The sequence below is a fragment of the Sinohyriopsis cumingii genome, chromosome 4, assembly GCF_028554795.1.
Source record: "Sinohyriopsis cumingii isolate HCF-2022 chromosome 4, ASM2855479v2, whole genome shotgun sequence".
Lineage (NCBI taxonomy): Eukaryota > Metazoa > Mollusca > Bivalvia > Unionida > Unionidae > Sinohyriopsis > Sinohyriopsis cumingii.
Genome location: NC_142964.1, coordinates 28,882,334 through 28,897,835, shown reverse-complemented (window position 1 = coordinate 28,897,835; position 15,502 = coordinate 28,882,334). Strand labels below are relative to the sequence as shown.

At 36.0% G+C, this 15,502-nt stretch overlaps 1 protein-coding gene across 3 annotated transcripts in view; it reads right to left on the bottom strand.

Moving 5' to 3' along the window:
- Positions 1–13,961, bottom strand: part of LOC149800866 (centlein-like) — a 233,089-nt gene extending 219,128 nt beyond the window's left edge. For 2 of the 3 annotated variants that reach the window (XM_089954881.1, XM_089954883.1), the window contains exons 1-2: positions 1,767–1,904; positions 1,041–1,148 (exon numbers count right to left, since the gene is read on the bottom strand). In XM_089954881.1, the coding sequence (XP_089811007.1) occupies positions 1,041–1,104 (64 nt within the window). In that variant the 5' untranslated portion in view covers positions 1,105–1,148; positions 1,767–1,904. Of the gene's footprint in view, positions 1–1,040; positions 1,149–1,766; positions 1,905–13,937 lie in introns of those variants that run through there. The other variant, XM_089954882.1, reaches the window with a different exon arrangement.
- Between the last annotated feature and the right edge of the window lie 1,541 nt (positions 13,962–15,502).

Below are 15,502 nucleotides of genomic sequence, written 5' to 3'. Positions count from 1 at the left end.
AGGAGGCACCTTACATTAGGGACATTTACCTTGATAAAATGCAGAAAAAGATCTAATTTTGCTCGATGTGAATATCTGCAATAACTTCAGTCAAAAGGTACATGTGATGTTTACAAAATATATTCTCAAACATTAACGAGACTCCTTTTGGCCAAGTGGTCTAAAGTGCTTGCCTTTACCAATCACTGCCATCTCACTTCTTTCAGCTTGGGCTCATGCCTTGAGCTCAGCCAATGTGAGAAAGCTTTCCAGTAGCTTCCCATGGTTCGGTGGTTCCTACCATGGTTTTCCGGGGTTCTTCCTCCACCAGTTATACTGGCCACCATGTATAGCCTATAATGTGCTGAAAAACTACATTAAACCCACAACAACATCAAACATTAACAAAAATGTCTCACGTAAATGAATTAGTGATTTGATTCCTTTTACATGTTTTTGAACAACCTTCAATGACATATCGATCACTATTGATAAATTTGCTACTTTTAATTTATTAGCAAAGTGGTCATTTGATGCCAGCAACATACACAGTGTATTCCCTAACTAATACCCCACTCTGTTTATTGCCCCCCCCCCCAAATACCTTTATTAAGAACAGAAGTTTAAAAGATTCAGAGCAAGACCTGTGCTTTTCAATACCCATCTGTTTCAGATCTATGATTACAACAAAATGCTGATGACACAGTTACAATGCATATATCACTGTGTAAAGTACTAAAGTCACAGGCACACATGTAGTGTTAAACATGATGCAATAGCTGGGTGGCAAGTTCAAAAGATTTGCAAATCCTACTTCAAACAACTGCTGAGTGGGAAAATGTGTTGATCAATTATCATTTTAACTGTGCTGATATACAACGACTGAACTCTGTGTCAGGAAGACCCCCTAGATGTACATGTGGTCTTTATGGCATTATATAAAAAGGAACAAGTTTAGCTTTCATAACTAAGCTCTAATAAATACCCTCTATTTGGAAAATGTAATGATGCCCCCAGGGGATTAATTCTGGAAAACACAGTAAGTATAAACATGACTTTACCTCGGCTGTATCCTTGACTTCCAGCCATGATGATAGATCTTGGAGATGAAACTAAACCGCTCATCAGTAGGTCTGCAATAAGTCTCCAGTAAGTTTGCTACATTTTGTCTGAAACATAAACAAAGCAGCTTTATTTTTAACTTCAAGTATTGTGACGATTGTGTCCCATTTGTCTTACACAAGAAAACTATCATTCACTTTGAACTGATAGCAATGTAAGAGGTTCACAAATTACAATGCTGATATACTATCACAAAACACAATGCTGATTATTTTTCAAACTAAAATTCACTTTTTTTCTTGTTTTGCTAAACTTACAGGAATTTAAAATTACCAACTCATTCCATATTTAACTTGGAATGGGATAGTTCATAAATGAATGTATAGCATGGTACTGAAGGTAAAGAGAAAAACCTAGATTATATACTTGGATAAAAAGAGCCAACTAAAATGTATTACTTCATTAACTCATGGCACCACATTTACGTTGCAGGAGGTCATTCGAGTGTGCTCTTAACACATTAACCCTTGGCACCACGTTTACGTGGCAGGAGGAAGTAGCCTACTATCGAGCTCTGTAGCATTAAGGACATGTATGATACACTAAAGTTTGGTATTATATAAAGGTAGACAGATGTAGCTCAATAATGATACCAACTAATCTGGCTGTTCTAGTTGCACAACAAAATACAGATGGAAAAACCTAATGTTTTGGACCCTTTTTACCACCAAAAATTCGCCCGTGGTCGGAATCCAATTTTGTGTCAGGATTTTGGACTTTTTGGCCTCAGATCTAAGGCAGACCAGTCTGAACTGCACACAGTCAGGTGAACCTTTGCAAAAAGGTAGGATGAGGTGGGCATCTGGAATAAAGGGTGGTCTCATAACGAACATCAAGAGTCTGTTAAGCAAAAAAAACAAAAAAAGAACTCTAACTTTTATCTTTCTGCTCATAAGCGAGCGAAATAACTAATGAAAAATGATGTTTCTAACACAACTAGGCATTAGGCTAATGGGAAATCTCTTGGAAGTTGATGGATTAGGATGTAATCAGACAGACCCCAAAATGTGTTTCCTACATGCATTTCAAGCAAAAACAACAAAAACTTCCATGAGTTAATGAGTTAATATGCTTGAATCCCACTCACTTTCCAAACAGTCCAAGACCTCAAACATACTCAAGTTTTCATCATAATCTGATTAGAATTGTGGCTTATAGTAGTAAGTAATATGGTATTAAGTCAGCTAATCATATGCAAAATCACCTTATTAATACATACATAGTTAATTAATAATAATTAATATATATAAATGCCCTGATGCTGATGATATAAACATTATACCAATGTTTCATCAAATTCAGATAAAAAGTATGGCCAGCAGTAAGGTAACAATTTCAGCCAATCAGACGCAACACTGCCTCATTAATAGGGGTCAAATGATTCATTGCTATATCAATGCATTGATACCTTTGCCATTTTGAATCACATACTGATACATGAGGTGAAGAATGAATACAAAATGATACTGACAGTAATAATAATAATAATAATGATAATATTAAACAAGACTTGTTTTCAAAGGGTGACTCAATTGGTTACAAATGAGAAACTAACCTACCTTGAGACCCTCTAGTATGTAAAATACAAGATACATGTAATAATATGTTCACACACAATTAAATAATCCTGGACAATATAAACAAACATTTTCATGAATGCTACATTGCTGCTGAATGAAAATGAAGCACTCAGTTAAAATGAAGCACAGGCAGTGGGTGGTATAACATGATCTTTAATAAGTAGACCATTTGTTAAAATCATTTCATCCATCTAATACACCTATTGTGGAAGGAAGACATACTTGGAGCTGATTTAATATCTTGTGGAGTGTTATTACAAAACAAGTGCACCTGAAAATTTAAAGCTTTTTTTTTATAGCTCCTTTTTGGCTCGGGTAATTTGACATTTTGCTCTTTTTAATGATCTTAGATTTAGATTACCAGTAGATTCCTGTTCCTGGAAAATGGTAAGTGGGGCAGAATTTGTAAACCCCTTGTACATTAATTTTGGCATTTCTCAAAAATAGTCTTTCATGTATTGATAATACTTTGAAAGTTTCTGTTGTTTCATATCTTGTCTACTTGGACTGAATTTGAAGCCTACTCGTTTGGTGTGTTGCAATACACCTAATGATGACTGGTGGTTATTGCTCATTGCAGTCCAAGTTAAGCAATAACCAGCAGTCAGATTAGAATTTAATACAGCTTATTCCCTGCATGACACACAGGAAGTATTGGCATCCATACTCCAAACTCAAAGTAGACACAAATTCATGAGATACAAAGCAGCAGAAAAAATTCATGCAAAAAGTGATTAAATACAACCAGTATATCAACTGACAGAAAAGGGCACCACCTGAGACTGAAATACCCTCTAAAGATAAAAAACCCATCAAGTTGATATGTGTATCAATACACAGCACAAGTGTATTGTTTCAACGCTACTCATTAATATGAATAGATCTTACACTTTATCAAAAGAATCCGGGTAGATATAAGCCCATATTTAAAGTTTTATGAAACTCAGATTAGAAATATGGCCTCCAGAGTGATAAGAGCCAAGCTAATCACATGCAAGATAATCTCATTAATGCGTGTGGCACATTACCGAACTCCTTCAAGATCTTGATGATATAATGTATACCTGTATGTTCCAAGTCGGATCAAACTCCAATAAAAAAATTGACATTCAAAGTGGCAACAATTTCAACCAATCAGATACAAGATTACCTCATTATCTTGACTAGATCATGTACATTATCAAACTCATCCTAGATCTACATAAGTATGTATTTCAAGACTGATCCAAATTGAATCAGAAATACTGCCTCCAGGGTGGTAACCAGCTCAGCCAATCAAATGCAATATCAGCTCATTGGTATACATGGATCTCACTAATTATCAAACTGATCCAAGTTTGTAATGATACAAGCATATATTCCCAGTGTGATCAAATCTGTATCAGAAACAAATATGGCTCTCATTTGTTAACAAACTTCTCCAAAATCTTAATGATACATGCATATATTTCAAGTTTGATAAAAACTGGATTATAATTCTGACCTCTAGGGTTGAAACAAGCTCATGATCATGTTATTATTACATATAGATCTTACTCATTATCAAACTCATTTAGATGATATAAATCCATATTCCATGGAAATATTGTGGGAGCACTGTGGTTCATCAAAATAGATTATCTTCAGAAGATGGCCATATCAAGTTTCACGGTGACTGACTGAAAACTGTTAGACTTGTTTGCTCTCTTCAACAACAACTCTAATGAACATAATGCATTCTTATATGTTCTAAACTGTCATTCAAAATTATGATTTGTTTGTAAAACTGACACTGAAATAAACATATACTTTCTCTTTTTTTCTTAACTTTGTTACCAATTAACACATAAGAATCAGAAAAGGGTAATAAAATCACTAATGAACAAAACAACAAAAAAACATTTATACATTTTTTTTAAATGTATGGAATGTATATGCAACATTTCTAGATTCTACATGCAAAACATCACATCAACTTAGCAGAGTGTAATTTTATGTGCTAAGCAAAATATAAGAAACAGTCACTTTCCTACATCAATCCATTTATATGTTAAAACATGAACCACATATAAGAATACTTCATCGATTATGGTGGTGGGGGGGCCGGGTGCAGTTCCCTTGGAATTTTCATCTCAAAATATTCAGGGCATATCTATTGGTGATGAAATACAAGGAATTTGTGTATTATATTGTTCTAGAAAGATTAATCAAATTTGATTATATGATTTATGCAGTCTGCAGGCTTAACCACCACTGTAACTAAATACTGGAACACACATCTATATTCAGATGAACAAATTTAGTGTCTAGTACATGGTTTTCAGTAAGAATAATAACATGTAAAGATCAGTGAATACCATTACGCCAGTTCACCTTGTCCGAATGGCTATTTTTAGAAACTGATATCACTGCGTGTGACATTATACAGATGTAAAAAGTACAAGCATCATTGTTTCATTTGATGTACATCTTATGACATGATCCAGTATGTTAGACAGGTCTTTTCTGATTTAATATCAAATTAATTTGTTTGTCAATTTAATTAAATGGCAGCCTTCACTTCCCCTAGATCTGAATGCCACATTAAAATTAAAATCTTTCAGGCAATGTCCTTTATTACTAACTGTCATAAGGTAATTCAGCACCGTTTACATCTACCAATTCCTGTGGTTCTGTTCATCACAGACAATGACATTTCAGTCTAGAAAAAATGGAACATAAATTTTATTATTGGACATATGAAAAGATACAAAACTACCTGACTCCTAAGTGAATTCACAGGGATAGATTCTTCAAGAGTTAAGACTGTTTTTAAATAATCATGACAGTGTAACTAAGATAGTACATATTCCTTCCATTAAGAACAATATATCAATGTGTTTGTCATTTATGAAAGTATTCATTTAATTAGTGTCAGCAAAAAAAATGTTCAAAAAAGGCAATTTTTCCCCAATGCTTATCAGTTTTTTTTGGGCTAATGAAACATACTTTAAAAGAATAGAATATGGCTTACTAGGCTAACATTGACATAAAGCTACAAATAAAAAATAACAGCAATTTGCTGATTAAACTTGGTTCTGATATTTGTCTCTTAGTTACAATCAACTCTAGGACTGCACTTTAATTTTCAAAAGGGGTGAGGGGCTGGAATATTCTACCCAAAATTACAAATTTCCAGACCTCATATAGCTATAAAAAAATTCCTGCTCTGATTTATGGCCAAAAACTTATATCCATTAATTGAAAAGACTCAATTATCTTGGGGTAATAGAAAACACAATTCAAGTTTGAAGAGAAAAAAAATCTAAGGTGCCCCCACCAGCAAAATAAATGGTTGGTCTATTAGCAGGCAGTTTCTAGTGCTCCACAGAAACAGATATTGCAGAAATTGTAACAATTCTTTAAAGTTTCTATCACTTCAAAAACTCATATAGGACTGATGAATAATGAATTATGACACTGTACGTGTTAGGTCCAACTTTCTGTGAAGCTCCTAGCAGTTGCAACACTCCTCAAATTCTTAGCCTATTTCATTTTGTGTTCATGTCAAAACTTCTTTGGAACCAAAATTGAACTTATGGATAGTTATTTTACAAAAGAAATCTTCAGAAAAGCAGCATGTCTGCATGTTCTTCCAATTTAAGTCTAGCGGTTAAAGTGTCAACTCGGATGTGGGAGGTCGAATGTTCAAACCCCAGCCAAGTCATACCAAAGACATAAAAATGGTACTAACAGCTGCCTTGCTAGGCACTCAGCATTAAGAGGTTAGTGTTAGGACTGGTCGGCCTGGTGTCAGGGTAATGTGATTGGGTGGAACAAGATGGTACATGTCTGAGGCATGATGCCCCAGTGCTAGACATCACTATAAACTGCCACATTGCAGACATCCTAGCGATATGACAGAAGTTTATTTTAAAGCTATGTTAAAAACCCAAATCACACACACCCTTTTAGTCATTATTAACCCAGTGCTATAGCAACTATTATGACATTCACAGAAAATTCCACTAGTATGTGGCTAAGATATAATACTCAGGCTAAGACATAACACTCAAAGTACCCAACATTTCACACCATGAGTTGATGGTAAAATCAAGTAGAATAATGTCTAAAATTTTGATTTGGCACCAAAACAATGATATGTGATGCAACCTCCAGCTTTGAAGTAAACATAGTATCACACAGCACATTCTTTGCCCATAACATGTCCTTTTTCCTAATAACCACCTTGATCGTGGAACTACAAACCTGCCAGATGCATGAAACAGTGACAGCCTAGATAGGAAATAGGCCAGTGATTTCTCTTGTTTTAGACCTTATCCTTTGGGGCAGAGGGTATGACTATGAATTCATGAGACACTAACAAGTCCAGTTATACAGCTAGCTAAAGTTGCCAGAAAATATCTTCATTGATTCAAATGTTATACCTACACATTGACAATGATCACTGATTTATATATTCCCTGGCTGTAACCTTAACCTTAATAAAAACACAAATTTAAATGCATTTTGTAAACAGAAACTAAACCCAGTTATTTGGATGCATTGTATGTAAAGCAGAGGTCTCAGACATGCTTAATTATGTGTATTTGGATGCAAATGTTTGATCTGGGAGGCAGAAAGTCACCCACGCAGGTGTCCTCCTTATACATGCAAATAGCTGAGTGGCAAATCCAAAGACTTGCCAGTCCTACTTCAACCATCTAGTGTGGGAGAGTGTGTTGATTAATTCAGACATGATTTATTTCACAAAAAAAGCTGAAAATTTGAAAGGGGAGTTTGGGGGTCCTTCCCCAACAGGGTCTTGAGGGGAAGTGCCCCCCATCTGGGTGTCCAGGTGGCTGCAGGCCCCCAGCCAAAAATGCATTTTACACTCATAAAAAAAACTGCTCCTGGTTCAATTTAAGATCATAATATATAACAAAATAATCAGATGAAAAACTAACAAACTTACCAAAAATTTTAAACTTGAATAATTTCACAATATTTATTGTCACATGAATTTGTTCTCCAATACTACTGGTGCATAAGTTATTTCATGTGTATGTCAGTGTTCACAACGTAATTAAGTCACAATAATTTCTCAATTTTTGCAGCAAAACTATATTTTTTCTTTTCATAACAAATCTGTAAAATAAACACCCAAGAACATCAACTATATACAAATAATCCCATACAATCACTTGTTTTTTTTTTCCAATGGACACAACCCATTGATATGCCAGTCAAGCTCTTTTTGCAGCTTTGGAAAAGATTTCTTTAGCCTTCCTTTTTGGGTACATGTACAATATTTTCTTTTCCTTCTCAAAGGGAGCCTTTTTCCTTTCAAGCTGGTGCTTGTATAGGTGACATGCAGTGTGCATATTCTGACAGAGAGCTATATCTGTTCTGTTGTGCAGGAAATCTTTCTTCTTATTGTAATTAACTGCACTTTTTCCAGATGCCTTCTGAGCTAAAAAAATTCTGTATGCAGCTTCTTTTGTAAGTGCTGCTCCAAACACTTCCAACCATGATTCCTGTACAGCAGAGATAAAAAAATGCCAGTCCTCTAGCGTTTAGTTTTCTTATAAACTGACCAACTAAATTTCTGTTGACTTTTTGCTCTAGCCATTCCCATTTCCATGTTTTTTAAACCTTTATCTAAACTTTTCATGTCATGGTCTCTCTCAACAACTCGGAGCACCATTTTTTGCAAGCATGCTTCTTCTTTCCATTGCCATCAGTTTCCATTACACGAAGATTCACTGGATGAATTTCAACTTTTGACCAATCAGAATACTCTTTATGAGAGTCATAACTAACATATGGAACGAATACTTTACAAGGGTCAATGTGGAATGGGAACGAACAGACCTTTTTAAAAAACCCAGATCAGAGATGATAAAAAAATGGACTATATCAAGACAAATCGGATTCAAGTCAGAAAAAAAGCAGAATTCTACTTTAAAATGGAGAAAAATCATGTCTGTTAATTGATCATTTTAGCTGTGCTGATATTTCAATAGGCGGCAACCTGATTATTCCTGGAGATTTCAACTTTCACTTTGACTGTCCCAGAAACTCAAAATACATCAAAACTCATAGATTCCATTAAAGTTTTCAACCTCAAACAGTCAGTTAACCAACCCACCCACAAACATGGTCACATTTTAGACTGGATTCTTCATAGACCTGATGATAACCTTCTACGTTCCTTCTTGGTATCCCATGACCTTGCATCAGATCACCTCTGCATTATATGCCATCTTGACGTATCAGTCCCTAACCCTCCACCTTTATCTGCTACTTAGAGAAACCCCCATATGATAAATAGAACCAAACTAATGCACGACATCCAAGCTAACCTAACCACTTGCTTACCTCCTACCGCAGAACTCGATAACTGCCTGCGTTCATTGCTTGACAAACATGCCCCAGCTACCAAGTGCAGAGTATCAATTCAAAAGTGTTCTCCATGGTATAGCAGTATTAGGGACCAGTTTCGCACTGCTAAAAGAGACCGCCGTAAAGCTGAGAGCCTTTGGCTTTCCACCAGACTCACTATTCATAAGCAAATCTATGAAGCCACTAAGAAGAATGTCACAAATATAGTCTATGCAGCAAAATCAGCCCACTACACTACTAAGATCATGGAAAGTTCCAGCTGCAAATAGCTCTTTGAGATTACTAACAAGCTAATGTCAAGGAACAAATCTACACAACTTCCAACTACCTTCTCTCCAGTTGACCTTCCGGACATATTTGCAAATTTCTTCCGTGACAAAGTACAAACCAATAGAGGGGCCCCGAGTGGTCTAAAGCGCTCACCATTACGGATCACTGCCATCTCACCTCTGTCTGCGTCGGTTCGAGTCTCGGATTCGGCTAATGTGGTTATGTGAGAAAGCTTGCCAGTAGCTTCTCGTGGGTCGGTGGTTCTTTCCAGGGTTTTTCCGGGTCCTTCCTCCACCATTAATACTGGTCGCCATGTATAGCCTATCTTGTGCTGAAAAATGGCATTAAACCCTACAACAACAACAACAACAACAAACCATTAGAGATAAGCTTGACACCACAATTTCAATTGACTCGTCTTCACCATACAGCTGGAATACAGAATTTCAGCGGCAACCTTTAGCAGCATTTTAACCTATCTCTATGGATTTCGTATGTACAATCCCGATGAAGAATGCACCAAAGTCATGTGAACTTGATCCAATTCCAACATCACTACTGCTTGAGTGCTTAGATCTAGTATTGCCTTCACTAACCGATGTTATTAATACCTCTCTCTCTCATCCGGGGAATTCCCATCATTTTTCAAAACTGCCATTGTAAAGCCTCTGCTGAAGAAACCAACACTAGACCATAACGATTTAAAGAACTACCGCCCAGTTTCTAATCTCCCATTCATATAAAAAATCTTAGAAAAGGTTGTTCTATCCCAGCTTGTATCTCATCTTGTATCTCATCTAAATTCAAACAGTCTTTTTAGCAATGTACAATCTGCATATTGCCCTTGCCACAGAACTGAAACTACTCTTCTAAAAGTAGTCAATGACATTCTCTCTGCTTTGGATAGCGGAAAGATTACAGTCCTCATCCTCCTTGATTTGTCTGCAGCATTTGACACAATAGACCATGATATATTACTTCACCGTCTCCAGCATGTATTTGGCATTCATGATACAGCCTTACTGTGGTTCAAGTCCTACTTGGTCAACAGGACACAAATTGTATCTGCAAATGGAATACACTCCAGCCCAGTTGATTTATGTTGTGGTGTTCCAAGGGGTCTGTTCTTGGACCTGTTCTCTTCATTCTGTACACTCAGCCACTCTCAAGTGTCATAGATCATCATCCAGTGTCTCACCAATTGTACGCTGATGACACCCAAATATACAAATCTAGCCACCCAACTGAAGTTGATGCTACCATCCAAGGTGTAGAGAGGTACATTTCTGATGTAAAATCATGGATGACATGTAACAAGCTGCAGATGAATGATGATAAAATTGAGGCCATTATGATCACAAAACAATGACTTTCTCATTCACATCCTTTACCTTGAACAATAAATATCAGCAACACCAACATTAAATTCACAAAATCAGTACGAAACCTAGGTGTTACTCTGGACAGTATTCTCACATTGCACCAACATGTCATGAACATATGCAAGGCTGCATATCTTGAGCTGAGATGCATCAGCTCAATTCACAAATATCTTTCAGCTGATGCCACTAAAACACTTGTGTATTCATTAGTACTTTCAAGACTGGACTATTGTAACTCAATTATGTCTGGTTCATCTCAATATCTACTCCAGAAACTTCAAAAAGTTCAAAACACAGCTGCTCGGATCATACTTAGAGTACCACGATCAGAGCACACCTCTCTGCTGCTCTGTACCCTACACTGGCTATCCATTTTGATCCAGAATCAAACAAAAAATTTTCTCAATGCTGCGTTTCACTGTCGGACTCTAGTCCACCATACCTATCCGACCTCACCCATGTGTACACACCAGCAAGATACTTACACTCCACTTCTGACAATCGCATACTCATTATTCCCACTATGAAAACAAAGTCATATGGACAGTGTTCTTTTGCATACCAGGGCCAAGCAACGTGGAATGAATTACCCACTAAACTTAGACACAAAGACACAGTGATCACATTCAAGAGTTCTCTCAAAACTGACTTATTTCAACTGCAAGAACAAACAGACCTAATAATGTTTCCTACCTTAAATATTCTCAGTATGTTTTTTTAATGTTTTCTAATTTCATGGTGTTTGTTTTTGTAATCATATCATTATATGTTTTTTATCTTATAGGTGTTGTATAATGTTGTAAAGCGCTTAGAGCTTCTAAAGATTAGGCGCTATACAAAGTCCTCATCGTTATTATTATTTACAATCACAGAATTCAGTAATTTAAAAACACCAAGGTGTGCCTGCTCTATTTATAAAAGTACATTAAAAGAATGAGATGCTGGGCGGCAAGTTCAAAGACTTCAACTAGCAGCTTGGGTGTGCTGATATTTACAATGACCGAATTCTGAGGCAGAAAGACCCTGAGATGTACATGTGGTTATCATAAGAGTACACCAGAACTTCGGCTTCCATTATTGTGTTCATTTTTCTTCAGACCTCGAAATCAAGACACATCAAGACTTGGAGAAATTGTAGTTTGCAAATTTGGACAAGTATTTTGGAGATAAATGGCAAACTGACAAAGATTTGAATAAGATTCAAAAGAATGCTTTAGTTGCTAGAACTGATAGTTTGGATGGGATAATAACCAAGTGTAAGAAAGTGTGTGATGCTTGGCTTAGTGTTTGGAATAAGACTATTCCTTCAACTGACAAAATTCAGTCTCACTCTGAAGGACAAACAAGAGTTATACTGCAGTCAGGCTATTCTGCACATCTAAGGTTACCAATATTGGCGCAAAATCCATACCAAATTTGACCAATTGACGAAAATTCTGCATTGAAAAGTGGCAATTGTCACCAGACACCACCCTTATGTTTTTATGACTCGCGATATGGTGGCTTTGAAAAGATGTAATGTTTATGCATCAGGCTCTGGAAATGAAATACATTGCTTCAGACTCTTTCTGTCAGCATTTCAGCCAATGATCTATGTCCTGTTTATAGGTGGTTTTACAGAATTCAATGTGACAATGCCTCTAAATGGCAAGAGCTATTAAGCAAACTAAACCAATCTTGCAAAAAAATTAGTAAAAGTTCATAATTTATATATAAAATATAAGCTGTGTTGATGAGAAACAACAATAATAATGATATAATGTGTTTAAAATGTTTCGCTTATGGATAAAAAATTACTAAAGAATTTGGAAAAAGACTGTGCCTGGGATTTTCTTGTGGATCTATATGAGATGCAAGTTGACAAATTGGACAGCAGATGATAAAGTAGGTGTGGGACAACTTGCAAAATTAGAAACTTGGATTAAGATGCAGCATTGTTCTAAGGTAAACAATTCTATCATTTAAATAATGTATTTATTGCATGATTCTAAAAGATAAATATTAAATAGGTTTCTCTAGACTACAAGTCCAAGAAAGTCACCGTGTCCACCATGACAGATAATACGAGACTCTCGCCATGATCCCTTTTCTACGTAAGGCTTGCCAGACCATATCTGGATATTCTATGCCAAGTTATTATCAATCAAGTGGCGAATAATGGCTTCTTGGTGGAATTTCAAAGTTGCCGATAACCCATACTTACTTTTCACATGCAGAATTTCTGACTAAAAAAAATGCGCCATATTTTTACTACGATTTGTTTATATTTTCAAATAAGGCCTCAATGTATATATATGGCACACAAACAAACAATGCTGAGAACCAAAGTAATCATTATTTGAACTAATGCAGCGGACGATCTAAACAAAAATATCGGATAAAAAAGGTAAACAAGATTTTACAACTATTTCTACAATGATTTGCAATACTTCCGGTATTAAATTGTTGTTGTAGGGTTTAACGCCATTTTTCAGCACACGATAGGCTATACATGGCAGCCAGTATTAATGGTGGGAGGAAGAACCCGGGAAATCCTCGGAAAGAACCACCGACCCTCAAGAACCTACTGGCAAGCTTTCTCACATACCCACATTGCCCGAATCCGAGACTCTAACCCATGCAGACAGAGGTGAGATGAGAGTGATCCGTAACAGAGAGCGCGTTTGACCACTCGGCCACTCGCCCCCACCCCCAGTATTAAATAAGAGGACAACTCAATTTATTGCATTACATGTAAGGAATATGTTCTAATTGTTGATATTAGGCTAAAAGAGCGCAGGGTGTGAACTACTTGCTCCATTGACACTCATATGCTCTTGTTAGTACCTTGCCCACAAGGTAGGAGTAGGGGTACGAATATTAGTACTATGGTTGTACGTACTGCTCGCAGTTTACCAATCATGTGAAAATTTGGTGGATCTTCAACATGTCGATAACGAAAATATCTGCGCTTCTAAAACATAGCGCCTTTAAATTCTAAAAATATAAACTTTGGTGCGTGCCTAATGAAATGAAAAAAGAAGCGACAGATGAAATTAAGCTGTAGTAACAAGATAAAACATGTCACAGCTAGAAGACTTCTGTTTTGGAAACCTGTTTCTAACCTTGTTACCGGGTTTTATCCATTATTCCTCAAAGGATTTATGATAAAGAACTTAAAAAATGATCCAATGTGAAAAGTATGATATGAATTTTCCGAAAGACTAGAGAATAATTTCTTACAGTATCTCGAAAACCATACCGGATGTTTTGAAATCCCGCTAGCGGATCACTGTTGTAAATGAAACTGCATGTCGTAAATAAGTAACTCCGTAAAAATGTATGAAACTGCGATATAGTTTGAGACCGGTTATGAACAATTTATATGCGTGAAATATGCTGATTTGATCAACTTGAGGATTTGTGTTGTACTTGCAGTTGATATGTTTACGACATCAACCAGTGCACGTGACCTGTCGTCTGTAGCTATATTATTATTATGTGTGTGTGTGTGTGTGTGTGCGTATGTGTGTTATCGGAGTGGACTGATAAATTATTTCAAGAGCGATTCGGTGGATGTATTAACTTATACGGAAAAAGTTACAAAAAATGTGGCGGTAAAGTTGAAGAAAAAAAGCTTTAAAAGAAAAATGTATCTAGTTGCGTTTCCTCTTTGCGTGTTTGTTGAAAAGCAAAGAATTTACGTATTGTTATACAGGAGCTATATATGATAGAGAAATTAGATTATTAGTTGTGTATGTATGTGTTTATTTGGGAAATATGTTATAACTACACGTGTAACTATTATACGTAAGGCATAGGTACATTACAAATGCCATGGTACAATGCATATGAGACTACCATTTCGTGGAGGAGGGGGGGGGGAGACCATCAACCCAGATAGTTAATTTGCAGCCATATTTTTTTTCTTTTGTCGAGATACATGTTTGAATCAACAAATATAATGGATAGACTGTGTGTGTGTGTGTGTGTCTCGAAGTCAGAACAAGACCATTTTCAGGTTTAACGGCGGGAATATCCTTTCAAAGTATCTGAAATTTAATGGTCGTGATGCTTTTACAAAGAGCAGTTCTCTGGCATTTAAACAATCTACACAGTCACAAGTTTTGATTGTTTTTTTGGTTTTTTTTGGCACAACCAATGATATTCAGTTGTAGAGAACAAGATGAAACAAAAATATATAAAACCAAACAGAAAGAAAACTGTAGGGTGCAGAAAATAAGAGAGAGAGAGAACAGAAGAAGAAGAATATATTTATAAGGTGCAAAAATGTGAAATGCAAACACATCTCTTCATCAAACCTTAGCTTTATAGATTTGTACCAGGGAAATAAGAGCAGCAAACATCAGGAAGAACAAAGTTACGATAAGGGGTTAATGCTGGGAAGGAGGCAGGGTTCCTCGTGTACCCTTTTTAAGAACTTCATTTTATTTTGGGTGAGTTATTGTTGATATTTTGGTCTAAAAGTAAGTAGGATCTGATATATTTATTTCCTCAAGATAGCCTATACAACATAAAAGTTACAAAATACCGTGAGATTACACTTCTTAATTTTGTCCAATAATTGTCATCATTGGTTTTCTTTTTTTCTCTTGTTTCATCACTATATTTATGGTAGATGAAGTATCAGTTTACATTGTTTTTAAATTTCAACAGGATCATTACTCATTTCTTAACCTATTTTTAATTCCCTACAATGTAACCGTTTCTTCCATCGGTCTAGTGAAGTATCCTATTTTGCAACACCAACATCAGTGATAAACTTACATACACTCAATGATTTGGGGGGTTGGGGTAATGGAAGAG